This window comes from Zootoca vivipara, chromosome 6 (assembly GCF_963506605.1).
Source record: "Zootoca vivipara chromosome 6, rZooViv1.1, whole genome shotgun sequence".
Taxonomy (NCBI): domain Eukaryota; kingdom Metazoa; phylum Chordata; class Lepidosauria; order Squamata; family Lacertidae; genus Zootoca; species Zootoca vivipara.
In genome coordinates, this window is record NC_083281.1 from 14,224,166 (window position 1) to 14,251,499 (window position 27,334).

The 27,334-nt window shown below is 49.3% G+C and overlaps 1 protein-coding gene across 4 annotated transcripts; it reads right to left on the reverse strand.

The window, feature by feature from the left end:
• Positions 1–27,334, reverse strand: LOC118087208 (transmembrane protein 87A). Of its 4 annotated transcripts, none has more exons than XM_060275458.1 (20): positions 27,159–27,334; positions 22,856–22,922; positions 21,587–21,678; positions 21,163–21,273; positions 19,615–19,674; positions 17,472–17,654; positions 16,395–16,491; positions 12,916–12,980; positions 12,239–12,422; positions 11,041–11,140; positions 10,114–10,207; positions 9,968–10,041; positions 7,427–7,533; positions 6,219–6,277; positions 5,235–5,338; positions 4,884–4,963; positions 3,958–4,019; positions 3,001–3,053; positions 2,340–2,370; positions 1–1,799 (listed from the first exon to the last, which is right to left on the reverse strand). In XM_060275458.1, the coding sequence occupies exons 1-20, from the start codon at positions 27,309–27,311 to the stop codon at positions 1,758–1,760; spliced, it is 1,818 nt and encodes a 605-aa protein (XP_060131441.1). In that variant the 5' UTR covers positions 27,312–27,334; the 3' UTR covers positions 1–1,757. The 4 variants fall into 4 exon arrangements, with proteins under 4 accessions (XP_060131441.1, XP_060131439.1, XP_060131440.1 ...); XM_060275456.1 differs by lacking the exon at positions 9,968–10,041 and adding an exon at positions 8,024–8,094 and having other exon boundaries at positions 19,606–19,674; XM_060275457.1 differs by having other exon boundaries at positions 3,958–4,016; positions 19,606–19,674.

The following is a 27,334-nucleotide window of genomic DNA, read 5'->3' on the forward strand; positions in this document are numbered from 1 at the left end:
CACTTTTTGTTCCTTTTTTTTAATAGGGCTGCATAAAAACACACACAGCTTTCCCTCCCCAAAGATGTATGTACAATTTCAAAAATAAATAAAAGGGTTTATTTGAGAAGAAATCTGACGTTCCCACGTATCCAGGTAATCTCGAAAGCATCACATCAGAAAGTCCGGCTGAAGTTTTGGGAACGTGAAAAAGAGCAATCTTCCCAAGGGGAGAAGTCTGTACACCGCTCCGGGTGGAATTCTGTGTTTTATTTTAGAAAAAGCGTCTTTTAAATGCGGAATCAAGGCAGGGAGCAACATATATCTCTCTCAAGTGGTCCAGGAAGGATCTCTCAGGGCAGCCTTCCCCAGCCAGGAGGCTGCAAAATGTTTTGGACTACAACTCCCACCAGCCTTTGCAATATACAGCTGTGCTGGCTGCAACGGATGGGAGTTGTAGTCCTGAAGATCTGGAGGGCAGCAGGTTGAGGGGAGGGAGAAGGCTAGCCTAGGAATAAGGGGGGGGGACAGGATGGGGGTGGCTGGGATCATTCTTCCGATCCAACATGGAAGGAAAGGGGGGTTGCTGTCTGCTATTGCCCAAAGGACACTTAAAAGTGCTTTTGAGACTGCCGTTGTCGAGACGAGAACCACGCTTCTGTGGTCTCAAGCAAGCTAGGCTCTCTCTGTTCCCCATATGGCTTCCCCTTCACCATCAGTTTCCCTTACGCCCCACCCCCCAAAATAAACCAATCAGGGGCTTTTTTTTTGCAACAACATTGTGGCTCAACATTGGCTAGCTGCTGCAGGAAAGTTGATTCCAGAGATCAACGAACCTCCCCGCCCCATAGATCTGCCCCAACGCTCTCCTTGGCAATAAAAGTCGTGCCTTTCCAACCTGCTCCCCCTTTTTTCTACCTCACTTTCTAACCGACGGCCTCGTTGCGGAGTCGGGGATGCCCCTTGCCTGCGTCTCCTCCACAAAAAAAAACAGCCGCTGTCCCCCTAAGGCAGGCATCCCCAACCTTTGGCCCTCCAGATGTTTGGGACTACAACTCCCATCATCCCTGACCACTGGTCCTGTTAGCTAGGGATCATGGGAGTTGTAGTCCCAAACATCTGGAGGGCCGCAGGTTGGGGATGCCTCCCCTTCGATAGAGCGCTTCCATGCGGTCAGAGAAGCAGCTCCTTCCGTGCACCGAAACTGCACAAATCTTTGGGTTCGCGCACCTTCCCGATGCCATCTTCCCTATCCCAGAATTTTGCACCCAGTCCCCAAGTGACTCAGGTCCCAATCAGCGTCGAGAGACCCAACAGTACAAGTACCCCGAGGGCCAATGGCAAAGGACACAAAACGGCGCTACAAAGGGTCCTCCTCGCGTTCCGTCGTCAGAAAAGGCCTGCTCCAAAACAGGGTTCGGGAAAGAAGTTGACAAGAGAGCCACACCGGTCCAACTGTCCCGCAATCTCCCTCCTCTCCAGTGGGGGGCGCTGGCGATCTTGGCTGCACGCCTGCCCCCAAACTGGTGGGGTCAGGCATAAGGCCAAAACAAAAAACAACAACCCCCAAAAGCCTCGGAGCTCAATAGTTAGAGAAACACCAAAAAGTAATAAAATAATATTTTGACCATATACAAATATATATATATGTATATATATTATATATATGCATGTGTAAAAAGGAAAAAAGGGGGAAAGGATGACCACCGGCAACTCTTCGTCTGTTCGAAATCCACCAGGAAAAGAGTGCGGCTGAGCAGCTCGGCCGGATCCAGACTTCATTCCATTTTGGACATTTCAAATTTTGTGGTCACTATTTCCTGTTTTTTGAGAGGGGGGGGGAGAGGGATTACAAGGGGAAACCAACTTTTTACCAAAGCTTTAATATAGTATGTTTCAGATAATAACAGGAGCTCCTTTGCAGTTCTGTCGTGATGGTTGTAAAAAGTTCCAACTGCTGTGACATCACAGAAGCTCGGCCAATGGTTCTCATAGACTGGCCTGGCAAATTATTAGCTATAAGGAGGGATTGGGGGAAACCATGTAACTTGAATTCTGTGGGCATATTTGTTCATTAAAACCAGATATTGCCCAGGACCACTCAAGGGGCAAATTGGAGGAACAGTCTGGGAGATGCTGGGTGGGAGAAAGGGAATTGATGCATAGGCCTTACGATGTTTTATAATTAAGTAGATAAAGGGAATTCAGTGGACATAGTTTATCAAGTTCTGGGTTGCAGTCTCAATGGCTTGGCTAGGAATGCCCACACAGTGTGCCTATCCCACGAAACTCGCAGGCTTAGGAACATAGCAAGGGCCCAGCTCCATCAGGCCAAAACGCACAAATAAAACTGAGCTTACCTCATCAGAATCTAACAAAGGAGGGAGCACGCTGGAAGAGGAAAAAAGGATGATTATTAATGTTAAATTTTGTAATATTGCTAGACGGGGGAGGCAGATGTCAACTGATAAAATCAGAGCAATTAAAACTGAGGTCCTTAACTGGAGAGTCAAACTTGGGCACGGATTAAATCAACTCAGACCTATCTAGAATCACAGAGCTGTAGAATTGGAAGGGACCCCCAAGGGGCATCTAGTCCAACCCCCTTGTAATGCAGGAATCACTGATGAGGAATCATTCACAAATGTCCATCCAACTGCTGTCTAATGAGGTTTCTGAGTTGCTGTGGCAAAAAAGGGACTAATAAATTTTAATTTTAATAATAATAATAATAAATTGTGAACACTCCCTTTACTGCAGAATCCTAATAATAAGAATAATAGATGTGAATGCCCCCTTTACTGCAGAATCCTCAAAATACTAATACTAATATTAATAATAATAGGTTGTGAATGTCCCCTTTACTGCAGAATCCTCAAAGTGCAACTTTACAGAACGTTTGCACAAAATGCAGTTCCAAACCACTGACTTACTTATTTCATTAAATGCTACACAGCTGAACAATAAATCAGCGGACAGCCCACATACAAGCATTTGAAGGGGTGGAAATCAACCACTTACACATCAGCCATGGAAGAGGGGATGTTTTCTTCAACCCACTTCAAGTCTTCATCCTGAGAAAGGGGAACAAAGCAAGATGGGTTGATGGAACAGCAAGGCTTTAGAAACAGAAAACGCAGGTTATCGGACTTGGACTTGGCTCTAAACGTGTGCCGAAAGCCAGCAGAGAACGGGATGCCATCCCAAAAAGATAGCAAAGGACAGCAAATCAGTGTGTTTTTATTTGTGAGAAATATAAGATTACAGTGGTACCTTGGTTCTCAAACGCCTTGGTACTCAAACAACTTGGAACTCAAACACTGCAAAGCCGGAAATAAGTGTTTCGGTTTGTGAACTTTTTTCGGAAGCCGAACGTGCTCTGTTTTGAGTGCTATGCTTCCATTTTGAGGTCTGTCTGTTTTTGCCATTCATTTTGTTTTTTTGTTTTTGCGGCTCTACTTTTCTGTTTTTGTGACTGTGTGGAACCCAGTTCAGCTACAGAATGATTGACTGTGTGACTGCAGTACATTGTTTATTGCTTTCATTTTATGGATCAATGGTCTCATTAGACAGTAAAATCCATGTAAAATTGCTGTTTCAGGGGTTGTTTTTAAAAGTCTGGAACGGATCAATCCGTTTTGCATTACTTTCTATGGGAAAGCGTGCCCTGGTTTTGGAACGCTTTGGTTTTGGAACGGGCTTCCGGAACGGATTAAGTTTGAGAACCAAGGTAGCACTAAGATTACTGGGTGCTTTGCTACAACCAGAAGAGGCAGCCTTATGACCCAGAACTGACAAAAGAGTAAGGAAAAGGAGGAGGCGAGGCCACGTCTGGAGGAAGCCAAACCATGGTTTAGGGTGGACCGGGGTTTCGTGGTCCCGCCTAACCATGGTTTGGCTGAGTGCGACTTGCAAACCAGACCACAGGGAGAAGTGCCTGGAAGTCAGCTTGTGGAGGACGGTGTGCAGGATCCTTACCACTCTGCTGCCCTTGAGGATCCCATTGGCTTCAGGCTTCGAACTTCTCATCTTCATCCCTTCTGAAAAACAGGGTGGGGTGGAGAAGAAGGACACCTCTTACAAATGCGGAACGGGTATTATGGGGCACTTAGAACAGGGCCTGTTTCGCAGATCAACGTGGGGGGAAACTGGTCCCAAGTATTTAAGGGCTTTAGATACTGATAGTATTTTATGAAATAATAATAATAATAACAACAACAACAATAATTTATTTTTTGTACCCCGCCCATCCAGCTGGGTTTCCCCAGCCACTCTGGGCGGCTTCCAACAGAAAAATAGAATACAGTAATCTATTAAACATTAAAAGCCTCCCTAAACAGGGCTGCCTTCAGATATTTTCTAAATGTCAGGTAGTTGTTTATCTCTTTGACATCTGGTGGGAGGGTGTTCCACAGGGCGGGTGCCACTACCGAGAAGGCCCTCTGCCTGGTTCCCTGTAGCTTTGCTTCTTGCAGTGAGGGAACCACCAGAAGGCCCTCGGCGCTGGATCTCAGGCATACTACAGTATTTTATGCAATTACAACAAATTATGAACCTTATGCCTGCGAGTCTAGCCTCGCGACTTGAGATATGCACCACGCCTGTTTGTTTTATGGAAAATACGTTTGCTTATTTCTTTTTTGGCTACATTTGGTTAAGCAATACATTTTGATTTGATGAGATTTATGCAAACGCATGCAAATTTGCATCACAAGAGAAGGCTGCACATTTTTGTTTTTTTCCAGCGGGAATCTTTACGTCTAACATTGCGCCTCTCCGGGTAACAACTGACGGCCAGTAGCCTTGAGAGATGCTCAGATGCTCAGACTTCACCTCCCTAAGCCCCCACCCCCCAGGCCTGCCCCACACAATGCAGGGAGGCCCCCCTGGTGCTGAGCTCTTACCAAAGGCCTCGTTGACCATGGGCTCCTCGTCTTCGTCCTCCGGCTCGCTGCCTTCGTCCACCAAGGGCATGAAGGCGTACCTAGAGTCAGAGTTGCAGAGTTGGAAGGGACCCGGGTGTGTGTGTCATCTAAGCCCACCCCCCCCCTGCAACGCCTGGGGAGAGCGGCCAAGACGTCAAGCCATAGTTCACAGCCTGCTTCTCCTCCAAGAAGCAGCACCCATTTCCTGCTCCCTACCCTCGCAACAACCTTATCAGGTAGGCCAAGCCGGGAGTTTGTGAATGCTCAAGCTGCTTCTAAGCGGAATCAAGTTTGAGCTTCAGGGCATCGCCTGCCAAGAGGTTGCTGTACCTTTGGTTATTGGCCGAGGGTCTCCAGAGGAACATGATCACCAGGAGGATAATAGAGAAGAGGAACCTCCAGAAAGCATCGTCGATCCAGAGCTCCCGCCAGTCCTGACGAGCAGCGAGGGAGAAGGAGGAAGTGAATCTCATCCTGTGTCAAACTTGGCCTACTCTCCTCCCAAACCCCAGACCTAGCCTTGCACTTTTTGCATATCTGGAGAGAACTCAAGGACACTTCATGTTCAAGGTGTCTCCCCTGCCAGGTAAGGACACTAATGAGCCTTTTTTTTAAAAAAGGGTGCACCGATAGGATCGCTTCGACCCCCCCGGGGCGAAGCGATGACAGCGACAATAATAATGATCACCTCGCCTTTTTCCTTGAGGCTACCTTGCACAGGTAAAATACAAAAAGCTGAAAACATATACAGTACTGTATTATCCCGTGTATAAGACGCCCCCATGTATTATACTATTATTAGGCACTCCAATTTAAGAAATCCCCACCATTCACTATCTGTGTATAAGACGACCCACAGTTTCTCATGTAATTTTTAAGTAAAAAAACCCCTAGTCTTATACAGTGGAACCTCGGTTTATGAATTTTCAGTTTACGAACGCCGCAGACCCATCTGGAACGGATTAATTCACTTTCCATTACTTTCAATGGGAAAGTTCGCTTCAGTTTATGAACACTTCAGTTTAAGTACTCTGTGGACCGTCTGGAACGGATTAATCCACTTTCCATTACTTTCAATGGGAAAGTTCGCTTCAGTTTATGAACCAATTGTGTTCATAAACCAAGGTACCACTGTACCCGGAAAAGTACGGTAACTATGATTGCTGAAAAGCAGTTAAAACACTTAACAGGATTTAAACAATATTTGTAAAGATCTATTCAAATATAGATAATAATCAACATCAGCTCAGCACCCCCCCAAAAACTGTCCCCCCCACCCCCACCCCAGTTTGGATGGGGTTCTTCAATACTCACTGCCTGGCATGTGGCGAGCCTGAAAGTCTTAGTGGTCCAGATAATGAAGATAACAGACGCTGCAGAGGAAACAAATGTTGGGTGAGTTGGATGAGACTTTGCTGTGAAGCAAGAGAGGGAACCTTCCAGCAACAAGGCCAAATATTTATCTTGTGCAATTTAAACCAGCGGCACCCTCCCTGACCTCTAGGTATCCTGCTTTTCAATGCGAGTGCAGGTGTCCATCGCCTTGATTATTCCCTTTGGGGAATAACCCAAGATGCAACTCAGCGCTGCAACGTAAGGTTGCAGCGTGGAGTGCTCCCCTTCGGCCTGCCAGCCACGCCCTCCCTCCAGGGCGGTCTGTTTCATTGCCCGCCTCCAGGAGCATCAGCTTTCTGTGCGCACCGAGTGTGCTCAGTGCGCATTGGAGCTGTTTTGGGGATTACTGCAACTTAAGAGTGTTATTTATTAAGGTACAGTGGAACCTTGGTTCTCAAACGCCTTGGTACTGAAACACCTTGGAACCCAAATGCTGCAAACCCAGAAGCAAGTGTTCTGGTTTGCGAACATTTTTTGGAAGCCGAACATGCTCTGATTTGAGTGTTACGCTGAGGTCTGTCTGTTTTTGCTATTCATTTTGTGTTTTTGTTTTTGCAGCTCTTTTTTGTCGTTTTTGTGAACCCGGTTTTGTGAACCCGGTTCAGCTACTGATGGATTGATTGTGTGACTGCAGTACATTGTTTATTGCTTTCATTTTATGGATCAGTGGTCTCATTAGAAAGTAAAATTCATGCTAAATTGCTGTTTTAGGGGCTGTTTTTAAAAGACTGGCACGGATCAATCCGTTTTGCATTACTTCCTATGGGAAAGCGCGCCTTGGCTTTGGAACACTTTGGTTTTGGAACGGAGTTCTGGAACGGATTAAGTTTGAGAACCAAGGTACCACTGTACTTCTGAAAATCTCACGTTTTCCCCAGGCGAGAATTCTGCCGCCTTCCACGGTGGGCTTTTGGCTCAGAGAATGAATCTTCCGCGGACACTGGGCCTGCCAGGGACCCCTTCGCCGTGATTCCTGCCTTATTGCTGGGGGTTGGTCTGGATGACCCTTGAGGTACCTCAACAATCCCATTAATTCTGCCTACAGATGAGACTGAAAAACCTGGACGTGCACGTAATACAGACACGAAGCAGACAGGGGTGGGGTCGGCCTCCTCCCCCAGACTCACCGATGACAGCGAAGATAAGGGTATTGGTGAAATGGCGGTAGAGAGACAGCTTGACCAGGTTCCGACGCAGTTTCAGCAGCTTCATAGTTTGCACCAGGCTAATGAGGATGTGTTGCTTGTTAAGGAAGACAGCAGTGGGTGGAGAGGGGGGGGAGTGGCTAGGGGAAACCCAGCCAAATGGGCCGAGTATAAATAACCAAGTTATTTATTATTGAGTGGGAAGGAGAGAGGGCTCCTGCGCTTGGATCCTGCTTGTGGGTTTGCCCCACAGGGCTCTGGTTGGCCCCCACGAGAACAGGATGCTGGACAGACCCAATAGGGCTCTTCTTATAGAACCTCCAGGTCCAGAGGCAGTCTATCTGGCTTCCTTGAGTTATCTGGGCCACTGGGTTGTTCTCATGTTCTAACAGCCGCCAGCTACGCCTTCCCACTTCTCAGCAGATAAGGAGTGTTGCTACGGGCAGGAAGCTCAACCACTCGAAAAGGAGCAGATCATTGGGGAAATAACTTTTTTTTTGGGGGGGGGAACCTAAAAGCACATGCAGGCGAAACTGAAAAGAGACAGGGCCTGGCCCGGCCAGGCAGAGCACAGAGGATATCCACCAGCATAGGGCAGAGTCGAGCATAGCCAGAGGGATAGCAGCTAGGAGCACCAAGTCATCTTGTGCCTACGATAAAACGGGGAGGGGGGGGGAGAGACAAGAGAAAAAGGAGAAAGAGGTGGTGAAGAGGAGAGGCAGAAAGAGCAGGGAGGCAAAAGTGCAGGCAGGAAGCTGAATTGATTTACAGCTAAGAACAAACAGCTCGTCAAACAAGCCAGGCGCCTAGGGCGAGTGGACATTCGCTTCCAGGCGACCATGCGATATAAAGCGTTTTGTGAACCTGGGAGAAGGGAAGGGGGTTTAACGCAGACTTCCAAGGGTGTCGGGGAGAAGCACGCGTGGGGAATCCCAGGGCGGCATTTAGCTGTGCTGGACTTGGCAGCGCAGGGAAATAACTCTTAAAAGACTTTTAAAGGAGAGCCTTTTCCTTCGCCACCTAAAAATGGGTAATGCAGCCGCCAACCAGTAGGTGGCACCAACCCCAGGGCGGCTTCTGTTGTCTCTTTACCCAGCATGCCCCCCTACGAGCCTTGGGGCTCCGCCACCCTTCTCTTTCGTAGAACCACAGAACTGCGGAGTTGGGAGGGACCCCAGGGGTCATCTAGTCCAACCCCCTGTAATGCAGGAATCTCAGCTAAATCATCCTCGACAGGTTCTTTTGAGGGGAGGCAACGGACGCTGCTCCTTGGAGAAGCAGGGTGCGGACTGCGGCTTGCTTTTTCGAGGCCGTCTTGGACCCTCACGCCGGGCATTGCAGGGGGTTGGACTAGATGACCCTTAGGGCCTTCTCCAAATCTACAATTCTATGGTTCCATCATTCTTTCCTTCTGCCCTCTACCTCTCAAGGAAGCTGCCTGTGCTGATCAGTGCTGGAGAGACAGGCTCAGATGAGATGCTTACTTTAAAAAACAAAGAAGGTAAAGCAGACTTTATTGGGGGTTTCACTGCAGCACCCCTGAACTCAGCCTGTAACTCAGCCTCTGCACCAGGCAGAGAGGGCTCTGCCTCAACCACCTCCTGGATTATTACCTCCTGGATTCCAGCCTGAGACTTCTGGCTGCCATCTCCCACTCCCCAGCCTGAAAAGGGGCTAAGAGGCTAAAAACAACAACACCTTGCTTCCTCTTCTGCGGCATTTTAGTTTGTTCCAATAAAGCTATTCATTCATTTGTTCATTGCATTTATATCCCACCTGTTCCTCGAAGGAGATCAAGGTGGTGTGCGTGATTCTCTCCACCCCCCCAAAGCTATTTTATCCTCACAACAACCCTGGGAGGTAGGCAAGGCCGAAAGACTGTGATTGGCCCAAGGTCACCCTGCGAGCTTCAGGTCTGAGTGGGGATTCAAACCCGGCTCTCCCAGGCCCTAATCCGATGCTCTAACCCCTGCACTGGCTCCTAGAGCCTCAAGGCAGATTTCAGGTTATAGTAATAGTAATAATAACAATTTATCATTTATACTCCGCCCATTTGGCTGGGTTTCCCCAGCCACTCTGGGTGGCTCCCAACAGATTAAAAACAGAACAAAACATCAGTCATTAAAAACTTCCCTAAACAGGGCTGCCTTCAGATGTCTTCTAAACGTCAGATAGTTCTTTCTTTCCTTGAAATCTAATGGGAGGGCGTTCCACAGGACAGGCGCCACTACAGAGAAGGCCCTCTGCCTGGTTCCCTGTAACTTCGCTCCTTGCAGGAAGGAGCGCCAGAAGGCCCTCAGCTGAATGATGGGGGTGGAGACGCTCCTTCAGGTATACTGAAGAGCATATGGCAGTTGGCAGAGCAGAAATCCTTGTGGGCAGCCGGATTAGATTGCAAAGCTTTCTCCTTCTCCCTTCATTTAGAAACCCCCCCCCAAGCTCCATTACAAGGCAAGGGAAGAGCGAAGAGCTGAGAGAAAGCAAACTGCCCCACCCCCAAGTTTCTAGTCCCTAGTAAAGGATATCCACCAGACGATACATGAATCCACAAACGCCAGGAAAATTTCACAGATGAGCGCGGCGGCTTTAGTTTGCTCCTGGGATAGGAGGGGGACAGTCAGGTTGAGAGGGCTGCTCCCGGGCTCACTCCCCCCCCCATCCGCCCTTACCGATTTGACCCGCAGGACCCCCTCGATGATGGAGAAGATCAAGTACATCAGTCCCACGCCCACGACCCGATTCAAAAGAGCCCCCAGCCGTGGCCTGCGGAGAGAAAAGAGGGGCAGAAGTTGAGGAGCCGAGTCGCTGGAAACAGGGCAGGTTTCTTGTAAACCTGATGGCGATTTGCTGCGATTCCTGCAGCGCAGTGGGTTGGACTAGATGACAATTCAGGTGACCGATTCTATGATCTGAGAACGTCTCCCAAGCAAGAGGGTGCAGCTTCCCCAAGAAGCAAACTAAGGCCCGGGGGGCTGGATCCGGCCCCATCGCCTTCCAAATCCGGCCTGCGGATGGTCCAGGAATCAGAGTGTTTTTACATAAGTAGAATGTGTCGTTTTATTAAAAATGCATCTCTGGGTTATTTGTGGGGCAGAGGAATTCGTTCGTTTTTTTCTTTTTCAAAATACAGTCCAGCCCACCACAAGCTCTGAGGGACAGTGGACTGGCCCCCAGCTGAAAAAAGTTTGCTGCCCCCTTCTAGTCCAACCCCCTGCAATGCAGGAAACTTCACACCTGATAGGGCTCGAACACATGGCCCTGAGATTAAGGGTCTCACGCTCAACTGAGAGAGAACGGCGTGTTAGAAACTAGGACAACTGGCTGCCCCACACGCTTTCTCCCCTAGCCCCACTCCCATGCGGCCCCCAGGAGGCCGCCCGGAAAGGAATACGGCCCTCAGGTGGGGGACACTGAAAAGGCTCTCCCACCACCCTAGATTAGAATCTCCATGGGGTCTACCCCATCCCAGGAAAATTAACTGACGACTCCAGGGACTGAAGTTGGGGCCTTCTGCACACCAAGCAGGTGTCCTCCGCCACTTTGGCCAAGGGGTTCCTCCCCTCTCCCTCCCGCCACGCCCCGGCCGGCACACTCACTTGACGATGCCATATCCCAGGCTCGCGATGATGACCAGCACCCGGGCCAGCATCCGCTTCACGGCACAGAGGACCTCGGCAAATATCACCGCCCCTTGAACTGGAAAGCGGAAGGAGAGAAGGCACCGTTTTGAGAGAAAGCAGAGGCCGCGAAAATGTGGGGCAGCCCCTGGAGAGATGAAGCAGAAACTTCCCGCAAAATCCACACCAGGCGCCCCCAACCTGTGGGCCTCCAGCTGTTTTGGGATTACAACTCCCATCATCCATAGCTAACAGGACCAGTAGTCAGGGACGATGGGAATTGTAGTCCAAAACATCTGGAGAGCCAAAGGTTGGGGGTGCCTGGTCCACACCATACAGGGTGCTTCTTTAAACGGTCAAGGCGGCTTCCCCCAAGTAATCCTGGGAACTGTAGTTTTCTCAACTTTGTTAGCCCAAAGGTGGAAGACAAAAGAATTCCCAACGATTGAGGAGGGGCAGATGAAGAGGATAGACTAGGTCAGGCATAGGCAACCTTGGCTCTCCAGATGTTTTGGAACTACAACTCCCATGATCCCTGACCACTGGCCCTGTTAGCTAGGGATCATGGGAGTTGTAGTTCCAAAACATCTGGAGAGCCAAGGTTGCCTATGCCTGGACTAGGTGGTTAGCCAAGCTGAACCAGGGTGGCCAGAAATTCCAAGGAGACTGGAGTAAATTTATTGAGTACTTGAAAGATCATTGCAAAAAGGTGAAGACACTAGCAGGACTGAAATAAATCTTGTAACATAATATAAAAATATACAGGTGAAACTTGGAAAATTAGAATATCGTCGAAAAGTGCATTTATTTCAGTAATGCAACTTAAAAGGTGAAACCAATATATGAGATAGATGCATGACATGCAAAGCAAGATATGTCAAGCCTTTATTTGTTGTAATTGTAATTATTTGTCGTTAGGTATGTCAATTATAAATGGAATGTAATTATTGAAATGTAATAGCAATGTTTATTTTTGTATTATTGTAACTATTTGTTTTATTACTGTAGAATTTCCAAAAGCAAGCATTTGTAAAAATTAAAAGAAAAATAAAAAATATTAAGTTGCATTACTGAAATAAATGCACTTTTTGACAATATTCTAATTTTCCGAGTTTCACCTGTATATATAATTATTATTTATTGCAAAGCAATTCGCTACCAGCAAGTCAGCACTGACCTGACTTCCCTTGGCTCTGGATGCTCTGGAACTCGGCGTAGAAGACGGCCTTCTCCAGCATTCCCAAGAGGATGACGCCGCCAATCCAGAACTGGATGCGAAGGATGTCTCGCCAGTAGCAGGCCAGCAGGACCAGCCAGAGGATCCCATAAAGCACATAGACAATGCACATCACCATGTAGAACTACGGGGGGAGGAAAAGGGCAGGAGAGGGCTGAGGCTGGAGAAGGAGGAGGCTGAGCAACCAGCTCTGCAGGGGTAGCAAAAACAGGGCCCTCCAGACCTTGCTGGACTACAACTCCCATCATCCATGGCGATCGGGCCACACTGGATGCGGGGAACTGTAGTCCAACACCTGGCTACTGACACGGTATATAGAAATGGGTCAAGACAGGAACCCTGACTCAGCGCCAACTACTGGACAGAGGTGTCTTGGCCATTGCACTCCGGCAGCTTCTAGGCTGGACTGCTGCCCTGCGCTCTACGCGGGGCTGCCCTAGGAGACGACTCGGAAACCTTGATTGGTCCAAAGCGCATCACCAGCCGGGGTCTCTTTGTTTTGAAACAGCTGTGCTGGTTGTCGGTCTCTCTGAGCTGCCCGCCAGACCCCATGCGCGGCATCGCCGAGCCCCACGGGGGAACCCACGGGGAGGAAAGAACTCTGCCAGCCAACTCACCACCATCAGAGGCCACTCGGAGGCAGAGATGTACTGATGGTCGGGGTGCTTCATCTGCACGTCAACTGAAAGTTGGAGGGGGAAAGGAGACACGTGAGCGGAAGGGGCTAGGGGAGAGGAAGCACCAAAATTCTGACACACAGAAAAGGTGGCAAACATATAGCCTCAGTCCTGGAAGTGTCCAAGCTAAACCCCTAGCACAGTTATTATATGGGGCTCAGATTTGGACAGGCACTCAGCTTGGATCCATGGAAGCTGTCCAATCAAAGTTCTTAAGGCAAATTCTCTCTGTCCCACCCTGTGTCCCAAACACATCACAGCACCTAGAGGCTAATCTTCCCTCGGTAGAATTATGGATCTGGCACTCAACTATTATGGCACTCAACTATTAGAATTATGGATCTGACACTCAACTATTGGCTTCACCTAAACTCAAATCCCCCCCCCCCCGGCCTAATATCCCCAGTGTTGCAAGATTGTCACAAGAGCGCCTGGATTAAAACTGTCAATCAAAAACTTCACTCTTGTGGTTAATCAGCACAACAGTTACTCACTTTGGTTTTTAGTCACGCAAACCGTCTAATTTGTCAGCACCTAAATGATATCGAGGACCCGGGTGGCGCTGTGGGTTAAACCACAGAGCCTAGGGCTTGCCGATCAGAAGGTCGGCAGTTCGAATCCCCGCAACGGGGTGAGCTCCCGTTGCTCGGTCCCAGCTCCTGCAAACCTAGCAGTTCAAAAGCACGTCAAAGTGCAAGTAGATAAATAGGTACCGCTCTGGCGGGAAGGTAAACAGTGTTTCCGTGTGCTGCTCTGGTTTGCCAGAAGCAGCTTTGTCATGCTGGCCACATGACCTGGAAGCTGTACGCCAGCTCCCTCAGCCAATAATGCGATATGAGCGCCGCAACCTCAGAGTCGGTCACGACTGGACCTAATAGTCAGGGGTCCCTTTACCTTTAAATGATATTGAGCGTCAGAAGAACTTGGCCACAGTAAGGAAATTTTGCCCATGGTATGACTATCTTCCACATTCCCATTTCGACTCTCTGGCACCCTATCTGCATAACCTAGCAATTCCAAAATACAGTATAGACACGCTTTGACTCTCGCAAGATTGAATGTATTGCCCTTGGCTGTACTCGAGGGACGATTCCAACAGATTCCACATGAAAAACACTTATGTCCCTGCGGAGATGGCAGTCCCGAATCGATGGCGCTTGCACTTTATAAAAACTTGAGGAATGAGATTATCCCCCCTCTTTTATTGTCCATTACGGGTCACCCAGCCACTGCCACAATGTCCTCTCTCTTGGCAGATCAAGATGAGCAGGTGACAGCAAAGGTGGCAAGGTTTTTAGCTGGGGCAATCAGAATAAGATCCACCATTTGACTATTGATTCAAAACCCCAAAATGTATTTGATATGATTGATTTTTTAATTTCTATTCTTTGTATATCGTATTGCTGTTTTATTGCTGATGGCTGATGTGAATAAAGATTCGTTCATTCAAGAGATGAGCAGGAAGCTTTATTCTTGATTCGGAGAGACAAAACCCAACAGAGAACTCCCGGGACTGAGGAACTGAGCCTTCTACTTCTTCCTAAGGCTCCTCCCCAGCCGGCCGCCTTCCCAACAGCTGCAAACTCCTTCAAGGAGCGGCGCTCTGGGCCTTCTACTCTGCTATACATAATGCCCTCCTCGATCTTGGGGACGGGGGCGAAGGAAACAGTGGAACTGGAAGGGGCCCGGGGGTCCCTCGCAGCCTCAGACGCCACCTCCTTCTCCTCCTCAGTTGCCTCAATCTCACTTAAACCTGTTGCCCCCCCCCTCTTCCTCATGCCTGTCTCCACCCCCGTTCTCCCGGCTCAGAGCCTTGCCCCTCTGATGCTTCCCTGGGGGGGTTCCCAAGCTGTGGCCTCCCACCGTCCCTCATTGTCCAGCCAGCCCCCGACAACGTCCTGCAATGCACATGCTAACACATTATGTCTGTAGACCCAAATGAAGCCCAAATGTAGACCCAAATGAAGCCCAAATGTAGACCCAAATGAAGCCCAACGTCTCCAGCCAATCGGCAACAGCTCTGGCTAGCTTTGTAACCGAGCGGCTTCCAGTGAAGTTGTCAGCGAGACGACAAATCAAAACATTGTATCAGGGTGGATTTGATTTAAGTCAAATTGATTTAAATCACAATTTAAATCACTAGTCAGTAAGACTTCATTTAAAACACTAGTCAGTCAGACCCATTTCTTAATCCAGTTGCCTGGTGATGGTGCTCCCCATAGCTAGAGCCCAGACCCCCCAGTTAAAGCCAGTACCCTCCATAACGTGAAAGTTTAGTCTTATAGAAACGGAAATCATAGAATCACAGGGTTGGAAGGGAACCCAAATTGATCTAAATCAAATTGATCTAAATCACAATTTAAATCACTAGTCAGTAAGACTTGATTTAAATCTTTCTTTTTCTTTTTTACAGAAAGACTCATTCTTGCTGGTATCATCTTAATATTTAGAACCAGATGAAGGTTTCGTTTTTGGAATCATAAATTTTCAGAGTAGTTCTTGCAGTTATATCAAAAATTACTGATTTGGTTATACTATTAGAAATAGGAAGGCAGATACAGTAATTATGAAATTGTGGTGAGGTTTAAGAAGTTAACGGTTTATATTTGGACAGCTTTTCTGCTGTACTTTATTGGACGGAGAAAAATAATCATTTCCTTAATAACAATTTAAACAATTGATTTAACTAAAACAATAGCATTATAGCATATGTATCCATGTTTGTTAACTGATGTGGTTAAACAATTAAAAAAAAAGAACTTAAAACTGAGTTTTAGCACACATGAAAAACTTGAAGCAAATCCTTATTTCCTGATGAATAGCCTTTGGACTATAAGGTAACTTAAATAGAAAACTATCTTTAGAAAGATTTTTCCTCCAAAAGCATTTTAAATTTAAATTTAAAAAAACAACGATTTTTTGATTACTTTTTTTTAATAAAAAAAATCATTGATTTTTATCCACCCTGCATTATACACAACAGAGCTGAAAAACAAAGCCCATCATATAGAGGAGGGAGAAAGGTTGTTTTCTGCTGCTCCAGAGAAGCGGACACGGAGCAATGGATTCAAACTACAAGAAAGAAGATTCCACCTAAACATTAGGAAGAACTTCCTGACAGTAAGAGCTGTTCGGCAGTGGAATTTGCTCCCAAGGAGTGTGGTGGAGTCTCCTTCTTTGGAGGTCTTTAAGCGGAGGCTTGACAGGCATGTGCCAAGAATGCTTTGATGGTGTTTCCTGCTCGGCAGGGGGTTGGACTGGATGGCCCTTGCGGTCTCTTCCAACTCTACGATTCTATGATTCTTCACCAGGGTATCTAATGCCAGGCACAGAACAGCCCACCTCATTTCTCGCATGCAGGCAAAGCTTTCAAATCTCAACCCTCGCTGCCCACGGAAAAGCTGCGCCATTTCACTCACTTTTGATCTCCCAGTTGGGACTCGGGATCTTGATGCTGAAGATCGTGAGGAGGAAGACGTAAGGCCCGTCATCCCAGGTCACGGCGACCGTCGAAACCTGGAAGGAACCCCCGGAAAAACATCCCAGGTCAGCCAGCTGGGGGCCGGAACCCGTGGCAACTTCAAAGCTGTGCCAAACTTGCACACACACCCCAAGCAAACCCCCCCAGTTCCTTGCTGCTGGATTTGTGGCACAGAGGCAGAAGAACAGGAGCAGAGCCTTCTGGATCAGGCCAGCGGCCCATTTAGCCCAACACCCTGTTCTCACAGCGGCCAACCTGCCTCTTCCAGGAAACCCGAAAGCAGGATCCAAACACAAGAGAAACTCCCGCAGTTTCCCGCAACTGGGACACAGAAGCGTTTCTGCCTCCAACCGAGGAGGGCATGGCATAGCCATCATGGCGAACAGCCTTTGGCAGCCCTCCCCCTCCGTGTATTTCCCCCCCTCCTTTTTTAAAAGCCAACTCGGTTGGCAGGCATCACCCCCTCCAGTGGGAGGGAGTTCCACGGCTCAACTATTGAGTGAATATGTGAATAGCGACTTTTCTTTTCCCTGTCCTGAATCTTCCGACACTCAGCTTCATTGGACTGAGGTCCAAATTCTAGTGTTGCCGGTGTTACGATAAAGGGAGGGTGGTTTTTCTCGACCCCCCCTTTCCCGAGGCCATGAGTGATTTTATAAACTTCTGCTGTGTCGCCTCTTCCTCGCCTTATCTCTAAACGAAAGTCCCAGAGGCTGCGAACTTTATCCCTCTATCGTTTTGATCGCCCTTTCCCCAAAACTACAATGCCCTTTTTTGAGGTGGGGCCACCAGAACGGAACACAGAAGAGCAGAACTGCGCACGGCTGGTCCACCTAGCCCCGCAATATCTAGGGGCCCACAGGTTGGCCACCTCCCTGGAGCTGCCAGGGCTGCAAAGCAGATGCCCTGTCACCTTTGCAGGCAGAGCGAACTCCCTATGAACTAGAGGGCAGGATTTGGCACAGCGGATACTAAACGAGGAACTGGGTGCACACTATTTTTACTGCCTACCAACCTCTAACTTCTGCTTCTTCGCCACGGCGCTCTTTGCGGCACCTTTGTCTTCCTTCTCGTTGGCCGAGGCAGCCGGCTTCGCGACATCCTTGCTCACTTGTGTGGCTCCGGCCTCCTTCCCCGCCGCCTCTTCTTTGGTCTCTGGCTGCTTGGGAGCCTCCCTCTTCTTCACTCCCGACGGGGGCTGCGGGCGAAATGGGCAAGTGGGCATCAGGGAAAGGGTGGGAGCGCCAACGAAGGGGCAGCGTCCAGGGGACAGCCTTCCCTGGAGGCATCCATCCATCCACCCACCCCGCTTGGGAGCCACAGTGGCTGCAAATTGCAAAGGGACCCAGGAAGGGGGGAAATGTCCCTTCTCTCTCTCTCTCTCTCTCTCTCTCTCTCTCTCTCTCTCTCTCTCTCTCTCTCTCTCTCTCTCTCTCTCTCTCTCTCTCTCTCTCCCACCCACTGAAAGAGGTGGTGGCAAAGAAGGGAAGCTGCATTTGGTACCCAGCAGTTAAGAGATTTTGGAGAAAACCAGGCAGAATGTCCACAGGGCTGCAGCAAAGCCACCAACGATATCTGTTGTTATACCAGGGTTATACCAGACTTTGAGTCTGGCCAGGGAAGGGAAGTTTAGGGATGTTTTTAATGTTGAATGCTGTATTGTGCTTTTAATATTCCGCTGGAAGCTGTCCAGAGTGGCTGGGGAAACCTAGCCAGATGGGCGGGGTATAAATAATAAATTGCTGTTGTTGCTATTATTATTATTATTATTATTATTATTATTATTATTATTATTATTAAAACGCTACCCTTCAACTCCCATTTGGGACTCTCCCTCAGGCCACCCCCAGCTCCCCCCCCCCGCCTTGAGAGTTTGTTTTTCCTGGATGAACTACACCCCTGGAATACAGTGGTGCCTCGCTAGACGAAATCAATTCGTTCCAGGACTCAATTCGTCCTACGAAAATTTCGTTTAGCGAGGCACCGCGCGGGCTATGTGTCCCCCGCTTGCGTTCCCTGAGAAGGTGCCCGGCTTTCTCGGCGAAGGCAAGCGGGCAGACACCTAGTTCCTCCCCCGCTAGTTCCTCTTTGTGTTCCGCTGGTCTCTGCCGGGACAGAGGCCAGCAGAACACAAAGGGGAACCAGCTGCAGTGGGGAAAGAAGGCAAAGGAAGATCAGCTGAGAGGCGCTGACAGCTCTCAGCTGATCTTCCTTTGCCTTCTTCCCTTGCTACAGCTGGTTCCCCTTTCGCTAGATGAATGCCCTGATTTTCTGATCGGAGGTTTTTATGGCCACGCTCGCAAGACGAAGCGGTGGCCATAGAAAACCTCGTCGTATAGCGAGGCAACCTCCGATCAGAAAATCCTTTTGTTAAGCGGAATTTTCGTCTAGCAGGGCATTCGTCTAGCGAGGCACCACTGTATACTGATAACAGCTCTGGCTTACTCAGATGGAGGAGAGAGAGGAGTGCTTGAGTATCCATGGAAACTAGCCTACCCCGCAATGGTAAAATCTGCATGCATTGCACCGCCCACTTCCCCTCTGGCTCTGCTCGCCCGCCCACCCCGGCATGTGGCTCCTGCAAGATTACCCAAAAGGGAATGCAGTTCTCGGGCTGGAAAAGGTCCCGCCCACCTGCCCATGCTGAACGGTACGCAGAAACATCATGCCTATTTAGGGAAGAACCATCTGGCCTAGTGGGAAGATCCATCCCACCACTGAATTTCATTTAAGGCTGGCTTCGGGGACCAGTGAGCGCGGTTATGAGTAGCACTTGTAGCGCTGAGTGTAAGAAGAGCTTGTTGGATCAGGCCAAAGGTCCGCCTGATACAGGGGCTGCTTGCTTCCAGGAATCCCATAAGGAGAGTAAGAGTCTTCCCCTGCTGTTGCTCCATAAGGAACATAAGGAGAGCCTGCAGGATCAGGCCAGTGGCCCGTCTAGTCCAGCATCCGGTCTCCCTTGCGGCAGTGAGTGCCACCGTTTAAGGGCCACCCAGCCCAACCCCCTCCTTTAAAGCAAGCCGGCAGCCCCTCACTATGTCGTCGGGCAGCAATAACAAGGCCGGTGATTTCTGTCCATGGTGAGACAACAGGGGAGCCCACAGCCCCGTTCCCCACCCCCACCCCCAGTTCCCTGACTCTCCACTGACCGAACTAACCACGCCTTGCTCCATGAAAGGCTTCAGCTTTTGGGGCTTCGGCAGCTCTGGGAAGCGCAGCTGAAAAGGAAAGGGAGACAGTCGGTTCTTGGCACCCTGTTCTTTTTTTAATTATTATTATTAAAAAAGACTTTATTTCAAATCTTTAAAGCATACATAAAAAAAACCAAGTTTACAAAGTATTAAGATCAAGCATATACATAGATATTAATTCCCCTTTACCCGCCCTTTCCCTCCCCTTCCCCCCTCCCCTTCCCCCCCCACTCCCCCGACTTCCGTTTTCACTCTAATAATCACTCGTGCATTCATTTTCCATACATCTCTGTATTAATATTGATAATGCTAGCTTTATTTCTTTTTCATTTCTCTTCATATCTCCTACAAAAGCAAAAATTAAAAAACAAGTGGAAAAGTTATGATGATTACATGAGAAAGCATTGTTCGAAAGAGGATATGTTAATATGCGTTGAGTAGGAGATATGAAGCACCCTGTTCTTTTCTCCCAACAAAAGCCCCTCCACCACGACCCCTCGCCAATTTGCATTTCCTAAAGAAAAACGTACCCCCACATCTCCAGATCTGGAGATGACCCTTGCCTGAAAAATTGGACCAGATTTCTGCCTCCCCATGGTCCAAAGAGAAGCCACTCTTCCTTCCATGCTCCTCAGTCTTCCTCCTCAAGTAACGGAAAGAACCAAGGAGGAGCGAAGGGGTCACAATCTTCAGCCCGGAAACCCAAACGTTGGCTGGGTTGCGCTGAGCAAACTGGGCCACGACAACACACACTTTGCCTGAAAGTCCCTTGTCAGGCAGGGGGACTCCTTACAGGGACCCTCCCCCAGTCATCCTGACCAGAACTTCGCCCAGTGACAGCCACTAGCAGCGGGTCAGGAGGAGGGAATGAGGAATGGATCGGGGTGGAGAGGGGGCTCTCAGACGTGTCAGAGCCTAGGCACCGATCCAGCTGGCCAGAGGAGGAAGGACAGAGCAGCGAGGTGCCGGAGCCTCTGCAACGCTCCAGCCAAAGGACGGGAGAAGGAATGCAGCCCCTTCCGGTGCCCGAATTGAGGCGCGCGCCCACATGCAGGGCTAGGGGGAGGCGCTTTGGGGTGCCCAGGCTTTTATGCTGGCCAAAGAGCCGGAAGCAGCCATTGCCGGGTTCTGAATCGGACTGGGCAGTCATGTTTTCTGATATCTCTGCACTGTAAGTAATATGCACCATAAAACTCTGAAAGACAGAGCGGAATGGAGCGTCTTTACTCGAGAGTAGCCACAACAATCCCCTGACACCCCTCCCCATATCAGGCTTCCTTTCAAATCTTTCCTCCTCAGCTGATCACCTTCATCCCGTTAGTGAAGGAACAGGAACAACGCTTCTCCACAGGCCGTCCTGGGCTCCCCCCAAATCTTCCTTCCCAAAAGCTCCTTCCTTCTGCGGACACAAATCCTCTTTCCTGCTCTGTACAAAGGCAAGCCCTCCCCAACGCAGCCACGCTCCCCTCCACCCGCGTCCCAGTGACTCGCCATCCGCCATTTTGCATTCCCCACCTCATTGAGCTGGCCGCACGGAACCAGGGTCGTGTACCAAATGTACTGGCCGCCTCCGGCGACGCTGGCCTCCGTTTCGTAATGGCTCAGGTAGTTGTCCGCCTTGGTTTCCTGCGAGGGCAGAGGAGGAAACTGAGAAACTGGTTGTCAAAAAACTAAAAACTGGTGTTCAGGAGCCATGCTGCCTTCAACCACAGAGACAAAGCACAGACGTCCTGCCTAGCAGCCATCGACAGGCTTCTCTTTCACGAATTCGTCAAATCCTCTTTTAAAGCCACCTATGTTGGTGGCCCTCCTGCAGGAGGGAGTTCCGCAGTTTAACTCTGCACCACTGACAGACATCCCAGAAGCCTCTGGGGTTCTCAGGGACTCTTCCCCCGCCCCCCGTTCCACCCAACAAGCAAAGAATGGGCTGGTTGCTCACATCTATGTAGACCTCGTCGTGGCAATGGGAGCTGCGGAGGTACCAGGTGACGTTCAGGGGCAAATCAGGGGTAACACAGTTCTTTTCCACAACTGCAAAGGAAAAGATGTTAGGCAAAGCCACCAGGAGGGCAGCAAGCGTCTGGCACTAACCCAACTTCCCGGTTGAAAGTCAGGCGTGAAAATGAGCCCTGATCTGCCTTACCTTTGGGGCGAATGCATTTATTAATTTATTTGCCAATGTATATCTGTACACACAAACACACACGCACATTACTGCCAACGGCAGGAAAAAAATGACGTGATGTTGGACAGCAATTAAATCAAAAAAGCCATGAAACAAGTACTGTATTATCACAAGTCAGTAAATCAAACGGAGCAAAAGCCTGGGTGAATTTAGAATTGTAGTTAGAAGGGACCCGCAAAGGTCCTCTAGTCCAACCCCCTGCAATGAAGGAATCACGGCTAGAGAATCCATGACAGATGGCCACCCAACCTCTGCTTAACAACCTCCAATGAAGGAGAGCCCACCACCTCCTGAGGGGGTCCGTTCCATGGCCGAACAACTCTTACAGCCACAAAGTTCTTCCCCATGTTTAGTCAGAATCTCCTTTCTTGTCCTGTGAATTCATTTGTCCGGGTCCTACCCTCCAGCTTGCTCCACCTTCTACGTGACAACCCAAGACGGCTGGCAAATAACCTCTTGGTCGTCTCTTCTCCAGGCTAAACAGACCCAGCTCCCTCAACCACAACCTCATAAGGCTTGGTTTCCAGACTCTCGATCATCTTGGTGTCCCCCTCAGCACACCTTCCAGCTTGTCAATATCTTTCTTAAATTGTAGTGCCCGGAACTGGACACAGGACTCCAGGTGTGGTCTGACCAAGGCAGAATAGAGCAGTACTGAGACTTCCTTTGATCTAGACACTATACTTCTGTTGATGCAGCCTAGAATAACAATAGCCTTTTTCTGCAGCTGCAGCACACTGTTAAGTTAAGACCCCCAGATCCTTTTTGCATGCACTGCTGTCAAGCCAGGTTTCCCTCCGTCCTGTATCTGAATTGGAGGCCTAAATGCCAGTTTTGTTGGTGCACCCCAGAGCCACCACAGTAAAGGCCCTGGTCTTAGTGGGAAATAAGACAAACCCTAGGAGCATATCACACTACTAAAGCATCTCTCCCGAGGATGGAAGTTTCTTGACAGGGCTGGGACAGAAGGTAAGTCTTTGTACAGGTGAGCTGGTCCCCCTTTGTAACAGCAGCGGGACTTACATTTGAGGATAATCTGGGTGTCCTTGAACATTGTTTTGGATAAGACAAACAAGTTCTTCGTTTGGTTCTGAAAAAGAACAGCAAAAATGGATTGATTAGAGACATCCGCGTGCCCTCGATCGGGCTCGTTCCTCCCCAAACAGTTTCAGGCTCCTCTGCAAGGACATCTCCTATGGTTCTGACTCGCAATGAAAACAACCACTTAGCCTCAGCAGAGTGGCAACTTGCAAGTGGAAAATTTCAGCCTGCTCCTAGTGAGAAAGAGATGCTGAGCGGAGAGGAAACACGACCAGTCTTGTGTTACAGGCCTTGCGTCCCCATGGGTTGAATTTCCAAAGAATGCAAGCTCAGAAGGCAAAAATGAAAGCCAGGGTGAAGTCACATGCCGGACAGGAAGCCGCTGGGCAGTTTTGGGCAGGTCACTACCCTCAGTCTTCCCTGTCTGCCTTATGGGGGTAATACCGAAGGCAGAGGACTGAGATGAGAACAGTGAAACATTCAAAATGCACCATATAATGTTCAAAAAGCATTGCAGCAGGATGTGGGTGGCGCTGTGGTCTAAACCACAGAGCCTAGGGCTTGCCGATCAGAAGGTTGGCGGTTTGAATCCCTGCGATGGGGTGAGCTCCCGTTGCTTCGTCCCTGCTCCTGCCAACCTAGCAGTTCGAAAGCACGTCAAGTGCAAGTAGATAAAAAGGTACCGCTCCGGCGGGAAGGTAAACAGCGTTTCCGTGTGCTGCTCTGGTTTGCCAGGAGCAGCTTTGTCATGCTGGCCACATGACCTGGAAGCTGTACACCGGCTCCCTCGGCCTATAGAACGAGATGAGCGCCACAACCCCAGAGTCGCCCGCAACTGGACCTAACGGTCAGGGGTCCCTTTACCTTTTAAGCCAGGCATCCCCAAACTGCGGCCCTCCAGATGTTTTCGCCTACAACTCCCATGATCCCTAGCTAACAGGACCAGTGGTCAGGAAGGAAGGGAACTGTAGTCCAAAACATCTGGAGGGTCGAAGTTTGGGGGTGCCTGTTTTAAGCATTGCAGCAGGATGAGAGGTGGGAGAGAATCGAGAGAGGCAGGTTGTGGGACCAGCAGGAGAGGTGACATAAAGCCCTACCACTGCTGCAGATCGTAAACAACAACTTATCAGAAGACCCTGAGGACCATCTATTCCACACATACCCAGTGCATTTCACACCTGAGACATCCCCTTGTGTCTAAAGGCACTCCACAACTACCTTGGGCAGCTCAGGCTCACTCTTCTAGCGGGTATGTAAAGTCACTTGCCTTTGGCGAGTCAAGGATTGCCACCAGGAGATCAGGCAAATTTAAAAAATATAAATTTCAGAAGCTGGTTCCTCCCCCACCATTCCACCCTCTAACAGACAGAAAGAGTTGCCTGATGTTTAGCTGTAATGCCCCTCTCTGTTGTCTCAGCCCCACATATTTCTCCTCTTAGCTAAGGATATGAAACTGATTTATACGGAGTCAGATTATATGTCCATCAAAGTTCCAGATGATCTGCACTACAACTCCCATCATCCCTGCCCATTTGTCCATGCCGGCAGGTGCTGATGGGAGTCGGAGTCCAAAACTCTGGGAGGCCACAAAGCTGGGAGGAGGCTGATCTGGCACAGTAATATTCCGGCAGGGAGAGAAGCTCTCCAAGCGAAGTATTTCCTAATCAGAGATGCTCAGGGCAGAAACCTGGGTTGTTTTCTGTGTGCAAAGCTTGTGCCCTGAGGCTAAACTCTGGGCTTGTTCTTCAACATCCTGTAATTGCCAGCAGTTATTTCCTCTAGCAAAGAAGCAGGGTTGGAAGCAAAAGCCAGAAACTTGAAACAGCTGCCCCATGGCTGCCCTCCCTAGTTGTAGACACAACTGGCGGTCGACCCATTGCAAATTCCTCTGCTTGGACTGGAACTCCAACAGGAGAACTAGGCTTTACTGGCGAAGCAGACTGAAGGCACCTGATCTGCCTTCGCTCTCTGCAAGTCAGGGAAACACAGTCATTCAATTGCCCTGAATTAACCTGCATTCAGGCCAATATTCAGGGGAGGGCTGAAGTCTGAAACATCTGGGTGGGGGTCCAGCCTGGAGAAGGGTGGTTTAGACCAGGCATAGGCAAACTCGGCCCTCCAGATGTTTGGGGACTACAACTCCCATCATCCCTAGCTAACAGGACCAGCGGTCAGGGGTGATGATGGGAGTTGTAGTCCCAAAACATCTGGAGGTCTGAGTTTGCCTATGCCTGGTTTAGACCAACATGGGCAGAATTCACCTGCTACCCAAATCAGCAATGCAACCTGTTTGCCGAGGTAAACAAATATTAACTCTGGAGCAAACATTCCACGGAGCTTTATTGTCCCCGAGAACTAAAAAGAAGTCTCAAATCTCAAAGGGCAGCCTTTATCTTGAACGGGGAAATGCAGTTACAGAAAAACACCTGGCCCAGGACACCACAGGACTGTGGGCGAGGTTTAGGAGCCTGAAGAACAAAGAGTCTCTCAGCACATCACCTGGTAGAGCCACCAAGAACGGGAAAAGTAGGCCACAGGATGAGCATGCATGCGCCCTTCACCGTCGGCAGCGCCACCAAAAAAAAGGAATTGGGGGGGGGAGGGTGTTGTGTGCTCAGGAAATGAAGAAATAGGTTTCACCACTTTCTCACATTCAGAGGTAATATCAGGACTTGTGGTGAGAAAGTGAAAGCGTTTCCTGCTAGATGCTGCCTCTGCCTGTTAATAAACACTCCATGTGACTAATTTCCCGAGCTCTCCTTCCATCCCGCCCACCACCAGCAGCTTTCAGTCAGGAGAGGTTTGTAAAGAGAGGCAGACTTCCTTGCTCATAGATCATGGGTAGGCAAACTAAGGCCCGAGGGCTGGATGCGGCCCAATTGCCTTCTCAATCCGGCCCGCGGACGGTCCGGGAATCAGCGTGTTTTTACATGAGTAGAATGTGTCCTTTTTATTGAAAATGCACCTCTGAGTTATTTGTGGGGCATAGGAATTCATTCATTATTTTTTTTCCCAAAATATAGTCCAGGCCCCCCCCCCAAAGGTCCGAGGGACAGTGGAACAGCCCCCTGCTGGAAAAGTTTGCTGACTGCTGTCATCGATGGTAGAAATTGCCCATTCCCATCCCTGAAACAATCCCAAAGACAGGAAGCCTTCATATCTTTTTCTTGCTCGAGGAAGCTCACCCCACCCCACCCCTCCATCTTGCTACCCACCTTAAAATACCTATGGAATGCGATCCTTTAAGACCCAAAGGAGGGGTGCAGACTTTTCATTTCCCCTCCCCTCTTCCAACCTGCCGTGCTCAACTTCTCCCCAAACATGCACACACACACACACACCCCCAAACAACTGTCCATAACAGGACTCAGAAATGGTTCACTCCTAGATCTGTTAGCATGGTGAGAGGGGAAAGTCTTCACCTGCTCCATTGGGGTGAAGGGCAACCACTACTATCACTCATGTGATAGGTGGCGCTGTGGGTTAAACCACAGAGTCTAGGGCTTGCTGATCAGAAGGTCGGCGGTTCGAATCCCTGCAACGGGGTGAGCTCCCATTGCTCGGTCCCAGCTCCTGCCAACCTAGCAGTTCGAAAGCACATCAAAGTGCATGTAGATAAATAGGGACCGCTCCGGCGGGAAGGTAAACGGCGTTTCCGTGCGCTGCTCTGGTTTGCCAGAAGCAGCTTTGTCATGCTGGCCACATGACCCGGAAGCTGTCTGCGGACAAACGCTGGTTCCCTCGGCCTATAGAGCGAGATGAGCGCCACAATCCCAGAGTCAGACACGACTGGACCTGATGGTCAGGGGCCACAACCACAGCAACGCGTGGCCGGGTCAGCTAGTTATACTATATTATACCACACTCTGTATGAATTATAATATATTGACTATATTATTGACAATACAGTATTACAATGATTATTATGAGATATTACTGATGCATTGAATTGTATTTATTGCATATTATATTAATGACATATTAACCCTTATTATACTATATTATGCCACACTGTGTATTAATTATACTATATTGACTATATTATATTGACTACACTGTATTAAATTGTATTAATTGCATATATTAATGACATATTGACCCTTATTCATTATACTATATTATGCCACACTGTGTATTGATTATACTATATTGACCATACCGTATTAAATTGCATTAATTGCCTATTCAATGAATGGCCTATTCACTCTCGCGCTGCCCGTGGCCCCGCCCCTCCCCGTGACGACGACGCCTGTCGCGACAGACCCTGCCCCCTCGCGACACTCACCCCCGCGGCGACCAGGTTCCAGCGGCCGGGCTCCGATGCGGCCCCGCTGGCCGGCTCCGGCGCCAGGGTAGCCCCCCAGGCGAGCAGCAGCCCCAGCCGGAGGAGCGGCAGCCGCGGCCCCGCGCAGCGCGCCAGGCGCCCACCCGCCGCCATCCTCTTCCGGAACCGGCGGTCAC